Source organism: Gymnoscopelus microlampas, assembly GCF_963454915.1.
Source record: "Gymnoscopelus microlampas genome assembly, chromosome: 21".
Classification (NCBI taxonomy): Eukaryota; Metazoa; Chordata; class Actinopteri; order Myctophiformes; family Myctophidae; genus Gymnoscopelus; species Gymnoscopelus microlampas.
In genome coordinates, this window is record NC_139958.1 from 15,924,066 (window position 1) to 15,942,084 (window position 18,019).

General features: G+C 39.3%; 1 protein-coding gene across 3 annotated transcripts; it reads right to left on the reverse strand.

The window, feature by feature from the left end:
* Positions 1–2,647: 2,647 nt before the first annotated feature.
* usp20 (ubiquitin specific peptidase 20) lies at positions 2,648–18,018 on the reverse strand. 3 transcript variants are annotated; one of them, XM_084047732.1, is made up of 25 exons: positions 17,790–18,018; positions 17,474–17,578; positions 16,829–16,882; positions 16,474–16,536; positions 16,181–16,342; positions 15,931–16,030; positions 15,673–15,742; positions 15,429–15,542; positions 14,266–14,344; positions 13,123–13,666; positions 12,792–12,947; positions 11,919–12,031; positions 10,320–10,492; positions 9,743–9,837; positions 9,619–9,652; positions 9,099–9,144; positions 8,815–8,995; positions 7,972–8,098; positions 7,698–7,867; positions 6,925–7,006; positions 6,603–6,711; positions 6,405–6,507; positions 5,758–5,826; positions 5,112–5,288; positions 2,648–4,577 (listed from the first exon to the last, which is right to left on the reverse strand). In XM_084047732.1, the coding sequence occupies exons 2-24, from the start codon at positions 17,549–17,551 to the stop codon at positions 5,131–5,133; spliced, it is 2,880 nt and encodes a 959-aa protein (XP_083903858.1). In that variant the 5' UTR covers positions 17,552–17,578; positions 17,790–18,018; the 3' UTR covers positions 2,648–4,577; positions 5,112–5,130. The 3 variants fall into 3 exon arrangements, with proteins under 3 accessions (XP_083903858.1, XP_083903859.1, XP_083903857.1); XM_084047733.1 differs by having other exon boundaries at positions 16,202–16,342; positions 17,474–18,018; XM_084047731.1 differs by having other exon boundaries at positions 17,474–18,018.
* Between the last annotated feature and the right edge of the window lies 1 nt (position 18,019).

Below are 18,019 nucleotides of genomic sequence, written 5' to 3' on the forward strand. Positions count from 1 at the left end.
TGTACTTTTTGTACATCAGAGGGTACGAGCCGAATATATTGTTAAGTTTAACAGCCGGAGATGTTGTACATTTACTTTCTTCCACAAAGGGCTTGTACTTGTGGTGACCTAGACATTTCCATACATAATTGGTAATTATTCCAGTTCATTAGAACATATCAGAACATGCCCTCTTGAACTAGACTGTCTGGATAATATCATGCAAAGTTGAATGGCGTAGGCCTGCAAGTTATTACGAGTGATGTTTATCATCTGAACAGAAATGGAACTGTGGTCTGCTGTTTACCTGCCACACCCATCCCAACATGCTGGGGGGACATAGCAGGACAGCCCCATGGAAAAGACTGTAATCTGGAACAACGGCATGTACGTATTAGGTTCATATATACAGTAGCTGCAACACTGCCTTGTTCTTTTCTCTACAAGTCTGATGCATGCCAACAAGAGGTGCACTATAACACTTTCACTATGTTGATTTATTCACTTATATTCGTTATTTCAAAATATAATAATGGTCATCACATTTTAGATGTCTGTGATAGCTTACAGTGATCCTTTATTAATATCCCTTACTCCTTTCAAATACATGTTCTAGTGTCTTCCTATCTAGTCTATGATATGTCATAGATAGACTGTTGCTGAATGGAGTGCACTGTCATGCTCACACACACACATGCAGAAGAACACATGCTAATGGTTTGATGGGGTGGGTCGATTGAGCAGCTGCCATTAGGTGTGCGTATGAGAGGGAGGAGATTCATGAAACGGAAAAGCATGATCCTTTCTCTTACCTACCTTTTAGTGTTACTGCCTCTGTCTCCCAAAGGATGATCAGCGAGCGTATACCGTATAGGATGATCACTTTGCGTCCCCTATAGGATGGTGTGCGTACGCTATCCTCTCTTCATCTCCTCCCTTCCCACTCCCTCTCTTGTCTGCCTCTGTCTCAACCAGCCAGATAGAGCAACACACATACTGTAAGCAGAGGGCTGCAGATGACATCATTCCTGCCCACTTATATTTTATTTTTTATCTTATTCTGTTTAAAACACATACATACCTGTGCATCTTTTTCACACACAGACCTTAAACAATGATGTGTACAGGTTAAATACAGGCGTGTTATATTGGTTATTATCCCTCAGTGCCTAATCAATGTGTCCTCAGAATGTTATTGATCATATTACTGTAATATATAGATGCATGCATACAGTAATGATGCTGTGATTGTAATAATTAAGAATATCAAATGAACATTAACTACTGTATGTGTCTTTAGGAAAATGGTGATTGAGTAAAAGCATAATTTAAATCATTGAATTGAGGCAATGGTGCTATTTCTAGTCTCTTGTACAAAGGCTTGTTTCAACTGTGCCTTTGTTGCAGCTTCAAAGTAATGTATTTAACCATGAAGCCTGTATTACATATTCTAACTATTACCAGGACCAGTAGTCATCAGTCATGTAATGTATTTTTATGATTATGATGATTATGTAGTATACCTGCTATCAGAATAAGATGAGAATTCAAAGGCTTGTGTATTTGTGGATGAGTAGTTGTCTTGCTTCTGCTTTCTTTGCAGCAGCAGCTCAGGAGGTAGACCGGCTCCTGGCATCCTGCCGAAGTTTCCCTGAGACATTAAGACCGGGAACGCATCTGTGTCATTTTAGATTTTAGCTATAACCATGGCTATTCAAAAAATAGCAGATATACAAGCTCATAGCGCGGCAGTGCTGTGCTATGAGCTTGTAGATCTCCTATTTTAGAAAATTCTTGAACATTTGCGCAAATATTATATATATTTTTAAAGGGAACATTTTCGACTCAAATCTTTGCTTCTGGGGGGGTCCCTGGAACAAAATATTTTCAGATGGTGGTCTGCGGCCAAATACATGGCCTTGAAAGGAAAAAGTTTGAGAACCACTGATATATCAACATTCATTTTTTAGAAAACTGTTAGGATTTAGAAGACATTTGTAGATGCGTTCCCGAATTGAATGGGCTAAGGCAAGACAGATTGAACCCCTAACTGCTCCCAATGAGCTGGTTGCTGTCGGTATGGGAATGTAATGATGCCGTGCCCTGTTCAGTGCCATTCTTTACATAGCTTCTTAATTCCAATAAACCTCTATATTTTTCAAATTTTTATATAACACACCAAAAATAAAAAAATAAAAATGAAAGACGCTTTAAAAGAGTGCTTTCAATCATTTAACCAGGCATGGAAGAGTAAATCAGTTTGAAGACAATTCCTGCTAAGTTTACATCATCCACTGGAGTCCTGTTAGTAGCATTTGCTATGGACCATGTGTCTTTTATAAAGTTTGTTTGATTTAGTATCAAGATTATCATAACAACAGCCACTGTAACTGGAGAGAACATAGAAATCATTACGTTATGTTACTTTCCAATATGAATGAAGAGTGACGAGTTGTGATTGATATCCCCCACTGTAATATTTGTTTTCAATCAGAAACCAGTTAAATGGCACACTGCTACACAATCTAAATAATGCAACACAAACTTAATGAGTTAAGAAGTGGGAATAATTTAAATGCTACCACCGATCATTTCTTAACAGCCGTCACTGCTGTAAACTGTTCAAACGCTTCTGTGGGACCGTTTTCTAATACATCGATGATGCAGGTGAGATTGCTTGGACATTTTTATTTCCAGTGCACTTACCCAAAATAAGACAAAGTAGCTGAAGACAAATGTTCTCACAGAGATCCGACTCATATGGATATACATTTGAGGAAAAGACAAAATTCACAATTCAATTTTCTTAATTCAAAACAACAAATACATTTGCTGTCATTAAAGCATTATTGGCAAACAACAAAAACCTGGATCTATTGCTTTGCTATAGACTTATTCAGCTTGTTTGATGTAGTATAGAATAATGTTTGAACCACTTGAACCCTAGCTTCCCTATCCTTGGGGAACCAAAAATGCTGATCTACAAGCTTACAACGAATCGCAACGCAACACGTTGAGAGCTTTAGTTTGACTAATTTTGTGTAGAGGGGGAAAAAAAGAGCGGTACAGAGTCGACCCCGGTCAACTAAGTACTAATTGACTAAGTATAGAGGGCCTTGTACAATTGTGAATATCGAGCTGAAACCTTGCCAAAATATAGTCATACATGACTGACATCATAGACTGGACACATTAAGTCCAAGATCCACATGAAGCCACACCATTATCCGATTTCCGTCTTATTCCATCGTTTGTATTATTGAGCCTGCAGAACCACCTGTTTTTTGCTCTTTTCGGGTTTTCCTCACTCCAGAATTCCAAGGACGCAGCAAGTAAATCATTACTATCTATGGCTAAATCTTTCAAGCACACTGATTTAAATGGGAGATAAAACAGTTGGGCCAGAAATGTCCAGTTACACAGATTGAAACATTTTATTGGCAATTTCTGAAAATGGTCTAGTCTTGATTACTCTCATAGGAACTACAGCAAGTGTATTTTTGCAAAATGTGACCATTTGCACTGTTGTTATCTGTCAAGTATGCTTAATGTTGCTTTATTTAAGGAGAAATGTATGAATAAGCATTTTTATACTCTTGTTAGAAAATATGTTTTATTGAGAAAACAGCTTATTCTAAACTATACATGTTTATTAACTTCCCATGTATGTAGCATTATGGTCTTATGCCTACTGTATGTAATGTATATACTGTATGCATGTACTGTACAGACATATGCATGTACTATGTACAGTATGTACAGTATTTATGTATGTGCCCCCTAGTCTTCAGTATGATTATGAGAATAAATACAACCTCTGGTAGCAAAGAAACTAGACAACTGCGATAAGACATGATTCGGTTTGTGTTGTCTTCACCAGTCATGAAAAGACTTAATGTTACATGCAGTTAAGGGCATTTCAAATACAAATTAGACTGAAAAGCACATGTGTGCATGCATGATTCACAATCTGATCATATGGGAATAAATTCTTTTTTGTGTAGCTCAGAATATTTCACTGATTTAAGCGTTTTCCAGGGGCTCAGATTACTAATGTGAACTGTTTATTTATGGTAGGAGGAGCCAGAGTACAGTTTGTTTGTTCTCTGATGTCTCTGAACCACTAATGTGCTAAGCAAGTGGCAAGATGTGGGCAGAACCATACTAGAAATAAGCAAATAATGGCAAACATGTTAAATGTCTCTTGGGGTTAGGACCTCCAGGGAAGCATGTACAAGTGAACGCGTAAACAAGTAAAGCATAACACTTCTGTCCTCCTAAGCGTAGCCGCCAATCCTCTGCCTGCCTGAATCAGACACAGTTTACAGTATGACACTTAGATACTACAGTAGCCGCTCCATAGATGTGGAATGATGTGTTATTTTCCACTGTAACATCAAATATCAGAATTGCTCAATAAAGATACATTTTCTTCCTACTACAATATATCATAGTTGAGTACCATTTTGTCTTCTTGTGACGAGGCAACAGATTAATGCATTGCTACATTTACAGAGTGCTCACAACAAGGATTCTTCACCAAGGTGCAAATTCCTCGGTTTCTTGTGGAGGCAGGAGTGATGCAGAAGTCAAATGGCCTGTTGAGAATGAGAAAACAAAAGCCCAAATTGTGAAACAAGTGCGAAACAAACAAATGTTTCTTCAAACAAACCTTGTGAAACCTTATGGTCAAGCTTCAACTGTTTAACTAGTTATGACATCTCCAAAATTCCTGCCCTGCTGGCTTATAGCGCTGTGTGAACTCATGACAGTGACAAGGACGGATCTACAAGCTTCCTCTTGTAGATCGTCTACTTCTGGCGAATGTTCCCCCAGAATAGGGATGCTGTGGTTTAGGTGGTTAACCACTTAAGCCCCATTTTGCACTTGTTCCGTTTTCAACAAATATTCAAAATGTTTGAAAAATCACTAAAAACTAATTATATTTATGAATATATTGTCCTATAATGACATGCAAAACTTTAGATGCCAGGGTTAATGTGGTTAGATTAGAGTGGTTACATTTATAATTTACAAGTAAGATTCATTAAATGTTAGCATTATTAATCGTCACATATTTTAAATAATGTAGGTAGTAGGTACTGTTTCAGTGATCTATGCAAGAGTCTCACCTTTCTCTTTCTCTGTGCCTCAAAGTGCTCTGGTCTCTGCCTCAATCTTTCTCTCTCCGTGCAAATTGTCTGTGTCGACCGGGGCCACGGTCTGTCTCACTGCAATCTCAGGGCCTCCACCATAGATGCTCAACAGATATTGCCACGTCTCCTCTGAGATCTGACCATAGTCAGCACCTATGTGCCAAAACAAACATGAATACACATAATTAAGTGACTCTCTGAGGCTGTCAGTACACTGAACAAGGACAAAAAAAGAAAGAAAAATATGTAAAAATACCTTATTGTAGTTCACACGATACACATAGTATACTTGCACTAATGTTTGTATGTATGTGTACCTTTCTTCTTTTTTTTTTACACATTCTATATATCCGGCTAATGAATTATACTCCCTAGAGGGTTTTTACCCTTACCGTCTTTCTTCTTAACCATTACTACTATTACCATTATATTTTTATATATAATAAGTACTATAATTAATCATAATTCATTAATTCATCAATGACTATTATCTTGTTATATTGTAATTGTTGTTAGTACTGTCTGTGGAACCTGATGCCAAACCAATTGCACTGCTTACACCTGTATAAGTGAGCGACAAATGAACTCTTTTCAAAAGTATCGAAACATTACTGACTGTCACCTTGTTTGAGCTGTATGTGTCCTCCTTTCATAACACCAATCTTACTGTTGTCAATGGGACCAGGTGGCTCTGAAAAAGAAAGAGGACAAATATTATGTATGTTTTGACAGGAAGCTAAATTACTTTTAGGCACTAGTACTTTAAACACATAAGCCTGATTTATAATTTGTTTTAGGCTGGTGTCGCGATGCAACGTGTTGTGAGCTTGCAGTTTCTTTTTTGTTTCAACACTTCCAATTTCACTTCTTTATCCTGTATCCTGAAAGACAATCTCCTGATTGGATAAAATAGGTGTCCTGACCTGAAAATGTATTTTCCATTTACTAAAGAGCTGGAGGGACAGGGAGACAACCGTTACTGAAAAAAAAACACTCTATAGCAATGATTACTGTTGGAATATAAAGCTATGTAAAGCCCAGTCCACACAAATGATTCACGATGCAACGAGTTGCAACTTGCAACCACTTCCGACCTGCAACGGGGCAATTCAAACCGCTGCAATTTCTCTCTGCAACAGTTTTGTTGCATCTACTGTACAAGCTCACAGCACGTCTGTAGATCTGCTATTTTTGGCTAATGTTCCCCCAGAATATGGTTCTGTGGTTCAAGTGGTTAATGTGGTTATTAATGTAGCTGTACAGTCATACCATGGTCTTTGCCCTTAACAAAGCTCTCCCACTCTCTGAACCACTGCATGCTGATACACAGGATGACAGTGGGCGCTTCCTCAGCCTGAAACTCTTTATTTAGCTAAAACAAGGAGACAAGAGCATACAATCAAAATCAAATTCAAAGGAGAAGTACACACATGCATCCATAATTCCTTAAAACAGGCAGTACTCTACCTTGATGAAAGTGTCGATTTCCACTTTTCTGCGTTTTGCCAGAGCTTCAATCTCCACCTGGCAGATGGCACACATGTACAGATGGTTCACAGCTGGACCACCTCCAAAGCTGCACAAAGATACAAGAGATAAAATAGACCATTAGTTCTCCACCGTTTTCATTTCAACGACTCTCAGTTTGATATGCATTAGGCCATTTGTTTTTTTAATTTATTTTTTAAATCTCTGGGACCCTAATCTTGGAGATCGGCTATTTTCACGCGACAGCGCCATATATAAATATAAAATAAGTGGTCAACATAGTAACGTGCCAGCTGCTCACCTGTTGTAAAGATACTCCCACACGTTCTGTGGCAGTATGACCACCAGGTCGTCTATGTATTGATATTTATTAGGTGGGATCCCTGTGCAGAGATAGAAGCAGAGTGCAGAGGTTAATAACTGTCATGTGCACAACAGACTGAGGAACACTGTAAAACTGTCTATGTACAGTAACTACCTCCTCACCAGTCTTGAACATATATATACAGTACATACACCTTTAAAACTTTTATTCTACCTAAACTCTTATTGTTTTTATTCATTTTTAATTGCAGTAATTTCACCCCACTCCTTTATACTGGTGTAAACATGTCATAATAAAGTTGAGTTTGATGTGCATGAGTGGGTCTGTTTTGTAACGTGTGATTCTGTGTTCACAGAAGCGGCAACAAAAACTACAAAAAGACAAAGTGTGATCAGCTACATTTCTACAGAGTCGCTTTTGAAGTGTTGCTCAAGCTACATTGTGTAAATGAAAATAATATAGCACAAGGAACTAGTTAACAAGAATAGTTTTTTTTACTTTCATTTACAGACTGTGAGAGAACGGAAACAAAAATGAAACAAAAATATATGATTGTTTGACGCTTCACTGCGTAACTGCTAAAAGACAGTTGAGGTCAGCTCAACTATTTTGTAGCATGTCACCCACATCACTTAGCAACAAGTGTCGGATATCAATGTCACTGGCTTCCACTGAAAATAATTTGTAGCAGCGTAGGGAAATATGTCCGTAACACTTTGTTTGACTTATGAGCTTATGACAGCACTAACCTCCATGCCGACAGAGAAACGTTTGGTTGCTGATGGGTCCTGGTTCTGTGAATGTGTTGAACTTATTAAGCCATTCTCTGGAAATGTAAAACTGAAGTAGGCTGGGCTCTTTCATGTTGGCTAGAGCGACAACCTTCTGCCTCTCCCGAACCGACTCTTCACTGCTCTTCCTGCACACCGAGAGGAAATATGTATACACCATAATCAGCAATACTTTTTACAGACACAAACTTATTTGAGAGTGATCATTATTGTAGGACTGTGCATGGCTCACCTATAGAACAATACATAGGCCTCTGCATTCTGCACGACAGTTTCATGGACTTCTGTTACGTATTGGTCATCAAACTCATACCACTGACCATTAATCACATTCTGACAGTACGCTATGTAATGCCCACCTGAAACACCAGAAACAGAGAGATGAGAAGTGAAATATAACAAGCAGAGGGAAGGAGCCTAATTCATGCAACGGTGTCAACAGTGCCAAAAATAGCTGATCTACAAGCTTGCTTGTCGATCGGCCATATTTGGTGCACAACATCGTTCTACAACACCGCTTGACGAAGTATAAATCAGACTTGAGGCTTACCAATGAAAAGGCCACAAGAGATTCTATGGATTAAATCAAAATAAAATCTCACGACTGACAATGTTTGTATGGCCAAGTCCTAAATGTGTGAAACAGGGTGAAATGAGCCCTCTCCACACTATATTAACAAAATATTAATGTAAAATTATTATGTTTTAGTAATATTGTCCCTGCTGTTCTACAAACTGCTAACCAGGTGAAGAAATCATCTTCAGTTTCTGAACATAATTGCTAGTTTGACCACTTGAAATGCTCTAATCTCAAAATAATGTCTGAAAATAGCTATTTTTGCTCCGCAACATGCTTCCATAGAAGACATGTTGGCTTCTGTGGAATCCAAATGACTGAAATCAGTCGTGGCGACTGAGAACTTTAATCCATGAATAATCATTTTTGATAAATGAGAATGAGGGAGACCGTAATGTTGACTAATTTCTGACTATGATTCTTCAGTTTCTGACTATAATTCTTCACTAAGGAGACAAGCTTTGCGGTGTGTGGTTATCATTAGGAGTGGAGTCATACTTCCTGCAGTGCCATGGTGACAGATGACTGATAGCAGATCATATGTGGTGATTTGGGAGGGACTTTCTTTAGCTAAGAAAGGTCGCAGGTCAAGGCCCTCCAATGGGAATGAGACGTGGCTGCTGATTTTGAAGGAATACATGACCTCATGGCGAAAGCGCTTCAGGTGAATGCACAGAATCTAGATCATTTAGGGCACAAAAGCAAAAAGAGGCTTCATGTTAATTTCATTGTAGTAAAACTGCCATCTTCTACAGGAACATGTTTTAATTAAAGATATTTACCTCAGGCAGTCGGAGTACTTTGCAATATTTTACACCATTTCTCAACCTGTACAAACAAAGATATTTGTAGATATCAGATTTGTTCATAGGCACCAAAATTATGTTGTCATTCAAGATGTCAAGACGATGGAGTCTGTCCAACTTTTAAATTAAGTTCAGTTGTAATCATTTTCTTGTCCTTGACTCGTTAATGAGACATGTTAACAGAGAAAACATCATTTGAGTTCTTAAAATGTTACTAATGAGCCACTTTTACAGTTACGGTTACAACTTTGCTCATCAATCACTTGTACGTTTCCAGGTCTAAATGAATGTGACTGATATTCATTGATATTTTGCAAAGCGAAATATACACTTTTGCTGCATAGTAAAATGCTTAGTGTTGATTTAGCTCCAAAGAGTGTACAAATGCAAGCAAATGGACCCATAAGGACTTGTAATACACGTGTGTGCTGTGACGTGCTGAACAAAGTAAACAATATAAGGTCCACTAAGCAATGCATCATTCCAATGTACTCACTTTTTACATCTTTCACAGCTGTACATGTTGTCCCCTGTAAAGTAATGAATACATACAATAATTATGAAACATTCCTTACAATCCACATACTGAAAAACTATGGTGGACATCTTCGCTCACAAACCTTTCAGTTCATCTGCAGCAAAGAAGGCTGCAAGGCAGTCCTCTAGATTCACAATGGGTCCCCAAAACCAGCTGGGGATGCAGGAAACTACAAACCTGCACAGATATGAACAGATTACACCCATGAGATAAAACAATGTAATCATTACACCCATGAAATAAATCGATGCAATCATTTCACCCATGCATGAGATAAATCTTACACCCATGAGCATTTCACAATGATAAGGACTTCATAATATCCTGTTGCTGACAAGGCAACACAACTTTAAGATTTAACTTGTCAAGCTATGTCTCTTGATGGGTTAAGAAGTTAAGATCAATTTATACTCTGTTGCACGATGGTGTTGCTTGCAGAGAAGAACAGATATTCAAGCTAACATGTGACACATTGTTGGCTTGAAGATCAATTCTGGACATAGTATAAATTAGGCATTACATTGTGTTACATGATGTACAGTGGGTAGGAGAACCACAAACTTGCGTATAGAGTCCATGATGTACAGTAGGTAGGAGAACCACAAACTTGCATATAGAGTCCATGGTGTATTGTAGGTAGGACTAGTAGAACCACTAACTTGCGTATAGAGTCCATGATGTAGGTGATCCAGCCCTGGGAGCCGTACATATCAGGAGAGATGCCCGTCTTGGCTGGAAGGTTCTGATGGATGGAGGCATGCAGTTTTGCCAGATCCTCTTTACCGGGAATAGGTAGGGACAGGTCCTGGAATGTCTCCACCGTGGTGGAGACCTACCAGACAACATGAGTATTAGTCTACTTAACATACAGTACAGCACCTGTGTCTGTCACATGACATGTTGGGTTAACATCCAGAATATGTCTGTCACATGACATGTTACATACTGAACCGGTGTCCCCTTTAGTTGTTGTTGGGGTATTAGACACTGTACATTTGCACATATATAAGCAGTGGGCAGTGGGCACTATTAATACAGCACCCATGGAGCAGTTAGGGGTTAAGTTTAAGAAGTGTCTTGCTCAGGGACACTGTGACACATTAGACTGGGCGGACGCCGGACAGGTGGGCAAACCAGTGACCTTCTGATTCCCAGAGGGCCTCTCAGTCTCTACCCATTCAGCTACGGCCGCCTCCGACCGCCTGTACATGACTTCTTGCAAAGTGGTAAACATTTCAACACATTCTATCTGCAACCCTTTCTCAACAGTTTTCTGAGCACAGAAAAGTGACATTTGGTCAAACACAAATATCATTATGAACTCACTGAATAAATAAGCATGGTACAATGTAGAAATAGAGATATTTGCAATACTTTGCATTATTATTCATTAAAAGTTCCATAACAAAACAGAATATAAAAGTAGCATATAGGCTATAAGTGTAATATGTTATGCATTTGGTGCCGAGGAATGGAACTGAAACACATTGTTTGTATATATTATAATTCTAGATAACACTGACTTTACTTTGTTACGAATAATTCAAATACAATGTTCACTTCAGTAACACACAATCATTTAATATTTAAATTTCCATGCAAGCAGGATACATTTTCAATTAATGATAAAAAATATTTTTAAAATGACTACTGTAATTGATCAAAGTAATTGCAATGTTCCATTTTGTGCATCTATACATGCACAGTATTGTAGTATTAGTCTGCATATATCAAGAAGACAATTTATGTAAGCACTAAGCAGCTCCCCCTGCTGTTAACAAGCAGACACTGAAGCAAAGCTCACCCTGTCACAGGGCAGAGACACTGAAGCATTACATTATGGCTGTCACAGGTCAAACCTCACCCTGTGACTGTCACAGGTCAAAACTAGGGATGGGACGATAATCGTTAATCGTGATAAAACAACACTCACAATAATGGTAAAATTATTCGCTGCAAATTGAGTACCACTTAAATCCTCTATACTAGATAAAACGGACCTGTAAAGAGCGCATTTGGTGCGCTCTTATTTCGCTCTATACAAATTGATTTGCAGATCTACAGATCACAACACGTTGCAACGTGACGCGTTGCGAGCTTGCCTTGTAGATCGGCTATTTTTGCCGAACGTTCCCCCTAGAATGCTGGGGGTTCAAGTGGCATTTTAAGTTTCAATCATATTTAGATTATCGCGATAACCATGAAATGTAATTTTCATATCATCCCATCCCTAGCAGAGACACTGAAGCAAAACTCACCCTGTCACAGGTCAAACATTGGACCAGGCTGAGGATGGAGCCATCAAATATGTCAGAGATCACACTGCGGTAACGAGACTGTTTCTTCTTCCTGGAAGTCGGCAGCAAGTGAGCTGAAGAGAACATGTACCAACTGATTATGAAGGAGAAACATACCATTTTATCATTAACCACTTAAACCCTTTATGGTCCCAGTGGGAAATGTCTGTGATGTTTGCTGCTATCTGGGTGTCACCTTGAACCTCGTACGACGAATAACGAAAATAACCGACCTACAAACTCGAGTGTTGCATTGTGACGTGAGCTTGTAGAACTGCTATTTTCACAACATAATGACATGCCTAAAGGTGGTTAACTCTTTGCCTGCCACCGACGAGATTTCTTGTCGGATTCTGCTAAGGCGCAGCCTGCCATCGTCAAGAAAGACGATTTTTTTTTAAGTTTTTTTTTTACACAGAACCAGGAGATAACGTGATCCGAATATTTATTGCTCCATTCACTTCCTGGTTAAAGTATTTGGGAAATATTCTGTATCTCGGCTCCGTGTTTTACTATGTATTTTTGGCGAGACATGCTATTTTCAACGGCGTATAACAAGCGAACAGGAGGCTGCGATGACATTTTTTTTCTTTCGCGGAAGCTCAGTGAAACCTTCCGTGATTAGCAAACATCAGGGGATCGATCATACTGGAGATAATTATTCTGTGACTACTTGAAAAGGTAAAAAGAATCACTAGCAGTCTGGGCTATATTTATTTGTATATACTCTGGCAGTGAAAGGGCTAAATATGATGACACATAAATATAAATGAATACATTTTTGTAGGCATGTTTGAGAAAAGTGAGTCTATGAAATCCAAGCTGGCTCCACACCTTTCTTAAAGGAGTAGGCCGGGCCTGCAGAGCGAAGGGGGCTGGACCGCGGTGGACTGGAGGACAGCTTGGGGTGTAGCTCCTGAATGGTTCGAACCGGACTGCAGGGGCGGGACTGGGTCTGGGCCTGGGCCATTGATGCTTCATTGTCTGGTACTAAAATATAGAAACAAAAAAGTGATGATATGAGATATAGTATAACACATGCTAAAAATGTCATGTGGATCTTGGGATCCATCATTAAATATTTAAAATAATATTCAAAATAGTTGGCAGGCATTCTTTTCAAAATGTTCTCCTATATCATTTTGTAATCCTGCGGATCTTATACCTAAAGTGTTGTTGTTGTTGCTCTGTCCTTGTACTGCATTCTGTGTCTGGTTGTTTCCTTGGACCTGAGTGTTAGATGTTGATGTTGTCAGCTCCTCTGCAGGACTCTCAGGCGTGCGTCCCTCAGCTGCTGTGTCCACGTCTGCATCCTCATCCATCTCCTGAGAGCCGCCGCGGAGCGGAGAGCCAGACACCTTCCTCTCCTTCAACCTCTCCTTCTCTGAGATCAATCCCCCAGGGCTGACAGCAGGTATTCCCCCCGCTGGGACCCCCCTGACTGCATCACATTCATCCTGCAATAGAAGCTCCGCTTCCCCTGCACCGCCGCCGCCGCCGCCTCCTCCTCCTCCTCCTCCTCCTCCCTCCCCCCGGTCACTGCTGGAACCCGAATCACATGACAAGAACTCGTCCTCAGACGGGGAGTGGTCTCCATCCCTCCTCTCGTCTCCGTCGCTTCCGTCGCCACCCACAGCACACTCTGCCAGAGGCTCCTTCAGTTCCTCGTGGAGCTGATCCATCAGGCAACGCAGGAACTCCTGGGTGTCCTGTCCCACCACACAGACAGAGGGAGAAGGTCTGCTTGTGCTGCTCATAACAAGGAAAACGACCTCGGGTGGTGAAATAATGAGCACTGCGTGCAGAGGCAGTAGCTGAAAAGATACTTTTTTTGTGAATATGTAATAGAATGAGTATGCACACTTGCCAATTTCAAAATTAGAAGATGGAAGGAGAAATGTGATTTAGAAGGTATTTTTCTTTCTGGCTGAAATTCCTTGGCAGCAGACAAGAACCAGTAAATATGCCCACTACAGGAAGGCCCAATTATTTAAAAACCTTTAATATTTTACACAACAATCAATGCCAAACAAAGCTAGAAGCTGCCACTCTAACACACTCCAAGACTAAAGGAGATTTTAATCAAGATGTATTTTTCTCTCTTTTTTTATCAGGGCATGGTGAATAATCTAACAGACTTAAAACAAAATGTTTGGATGACAATATCAACTGCCAACAGAAATCAATAACAAAAACAATGGGGTCTTCTTACTATTAAGTAAGAGGCACTCGTACATCAGGCGTTGGGTATTAAAGTGTGGATGGTTGTTGAGCTCTGGTGTGATGTCGGTTGTTGTTGGGACCCTACCTGCTGGGCATAGCCACGAAACATGGGGTTGACCAATTTGATGCCATGAGACAGGTTAGTAGGGACCACATAGCTGGGCCTGGGATGAGGGCAAACAGAGAAGGGTTGAATGATAGGCATTCAGTTCATTATAACACGGGCAAATTGGAAATCCCCATTGTAACGCATTAAAGTTCTCCACTGTATAATCAAGATAACTCACTGCTACACTAGGTTTTGACTAGCAACATAATTGCAAAATGTATCTTGTTCCTAACAACTGGTAATTGTGTTATTACACTCAAGGAAGGGAAGTTCGCACACTGTAGCTCCCAGTAGAAAATGTATTTTGAGTCTTTAAACAACGTTTCGACCACTGTGGGTCTTCATCAGGTCTGATACATTATGAAGTAGGCATGTTATATACAACAAAAGAGGAACGTCACAATCAGAGGCAGCTGTAGTAGTGGACTCTATTTCTCATGATAAACAGTATCACACTACGGGCATTTAAGGCACTGCATGTTGTGCCAACAACACCCGTAGGTGTGATATAATCACAGTCATACCACAGCATACCAATGTACCGATATTATTTCTTAACCACCTAAAGGTGCAGTAAGTGATTTTCTTTTGTTAAATTAAGTGTTAAATAGCTCTATATTCTGTTCATTGCTGTAGAGTGTTTGTTCAGTAACAGGGGTCTCAGTGTCTCTACAGCTCTTTAGTAGTAAACAGCAAATGCTTTTTCAGGTCGGGATAGCAATTTTATTCAATCAGGAGAGAGAACTCATTCAGGATACAGCATAAACGTGAAATTGGAAGAGATGAAGCAATGAGCAGACACAATTTTAACTGGAACACTATGAAATTGATGCTGATAAATGGGTACTCTCTGGGTATTTTCTGTTTATTAAAGAGATGGGGAGACCCCTGTCATTGAACAAATACTATATAGCAATCACTATCTGAATTTAGAGCTTTAATCAATTCTTGTCAAATGTTTGCCCATTTTTGCTAAATGTTCACATATTGTGGTAATAGGGATGCTAGGGTTCATGTGGTCAAATCTAAAATCAACATGATCAGGTAACAGATTGATTTACTAGAAAAGACAACAAAAAAAACAAAAACAGATTGTGATATTTGACAACGATGTGTCTTAATTTCCATACATGACTTACCGTTTTTTATGCCAGAGCTCAGAGATGAGTTTCTGGTAACTCTTACACAGAGCTGGTTTTTTATCTGTTCGGACTAGTCCACTACAGTCCAGGAAGAATTGAGTGAGAGGAGGACTAAAGGACAGAGAGAAGGACAGTAGGAATTCAATTTACATTCTAGTAGAGAAAACTGACAGGAACATACAAACATTGCCCATCATCTGGCTAAATATAATGAGGCACTCAAGAGAGGAAATACTCTCACCAATTGGACAGGGCTTGAAGGGCTGCATTCATATAACATGAGTTTCCAATATTTTTCATTCCCGTTAAGCCTAGAAACAACAGAATAAAACAGAAGAATATTACCTTTTCAATCCCCCCCAAAAAAAAGACGTTGGCTGGCCAAAAAGAATGTGTGACCTCAAACTCCCAGAAGAGCTTGTACAAATTGGGTCCTCACTCCTGATACCATTCAGGAACCAAGAACAAAAATATAATACTACACAGGGTATGAACACACCCCGGGGTTTGATCTCATCCTCTTCTGACTCGGATTCCTCTTCTGCCACAGCGATCGGTACTGCTTTTATTGGGCGACTAGTTGGTGGCGGCATTGCATCCTACGGAAAACATTTTGTCAGGAATATAAATATCAGCATTCTAAGTAGCCACAAACAACAGCATTTGTAGCATTAATGTTTTTATATATATAAAAGACCAACAAGATCAACAGAGAAAGAAAATAAGGCGTAATGATGAGCAGATCTGACCTTCTTCAAGCGAAGCCGTACCTGCTCCATGGCTTTACAATGGTGGGGTGTATTAGCCACAGGCACCAGGGCTGGTCTCTGCTCCAGAAACACCTCCCTCTCACATACATAACACCAGATCCTGAACGTGGTCAGGTTCACGGTCAGGTTGTGCTTCTTAGCCTACACACGCACACGCACACACACACAAACACAACAGTTCAATACTTGGATGGAGGTAATTGCTTTCTGATAAACAAATTAGAACTTTTGCCTCTTTCAATAAATTACTCGGGTATAGAAGAACATTTTACCTGTGCATGCAGGGTACTGTGGTCACAGTATGATTCTCCACAACCAACATATGGGCAGTCGTTCTGCATTACAGAAACAACACATTGAATGAGTAATAATTTCATACAAAAAATAGCCTTCCTTAACGTGTTATTTTTTTATGTTTGAGAGACAAGACTCCTGCACACTGTCTTCTTTACTTGCACATAAAACATGTATGAGAACCACAATGTTTCAGTAGGCAGACCTTCTCCATGTTATCTTATATCTGTTAGTAAAAATGCCAAGTTCCCAACAAGCTTTCCAAACAGGGTATGTCAAAATAACTACAGCCCTCACTAAAGTGTCTACGGACATTTGAATGTGTCCCTATACCTGCAGACAGGCCCATAGGTTTGGCCCCCCTGCTCCGCATGACTGGCAGGTTCCCTAGGAAGAGAGGCAGTGAACATGATTATTATATGAATACCATTTTAACTACTCCAACAATAATATGACACATTTTCCAAATGCAATCCTAGTAGAACATCGAGGCAAAAGGCAGTGGTGGAAAAAGTACTCAGATAAAAGTAGAAGTAAAAGTAGCAATACCATAACATCTACCATATACTCTGTTACAAGTAAAAGGCCTGTGTTCAAAATAATTCTTAAAGGGTGAAAGTACAAAAGTATTGGCATCAAAATGTACTTAAAAGTACTAAAATGTTGTGAGCGTGTAGATCTGCTATTTTCAAATATAGCTTATGAATAGGGCTAAAGTGGTTAATCTATGTTTTATAATAGAATAATTGATATCTAAGTAACTAAAGTTTTCAAATAATTGTAGTGCAGTAAAAAGTACAATATTTAACTCTGAGATGTAGTGGAGTAAAAGTAAAAGTATTAAATAAGTATTAAATAAATTGGAAATACTCCAGTAAAGTAAAAGTACCTCAAAATTGTACTTAAATACAGTACTTGAGTGAATGTACTCAGTTATTTTCCACCACTGGCAAAAGGTGACTCAATAATAAAACCCACCTTGGATTTCTGCAACAGTTCCTCTTTGGTCACCTCCCCTATGGAGTCCAGGTGGGGGCAGATATCTTGGTCAGCCATATTAATTCAGTCTCCTCAATTGGAGATCTAATGACATTAAAAGATGTAAATATATAACTTGTTGTTATGGCAAGCTGTTGTAGCTAACGCTAGCCAGAGCCATCACTATCCAGTGCATCATAAATAATCAACATTAACACCCAGCAAGGACTTATAGTATAGGTATGATTGTTTTGGTCATCTTTGCTAATTAGCTATTAAACCAAAATATGTTTCACATCATTATAGAAACATCTACCTTGCCTCAGAAAATGTGACAGCTCTTCAAATTAAAAGGCCTTGTTTTCATAGCGAATGCTCGCTATGAGAAGGCTTTTGGAGCTTTAAACGACGTCATTACAACGACGGGTGCACATCTACCATAATAAAATAATGCAATAGCCTGGATGATATCAGGTATTGTTGATTCTTATAATAAGCATGTTTGCGGTAGATCGACGGTAGATCCTGAGAAGCGGCTGACGTGAC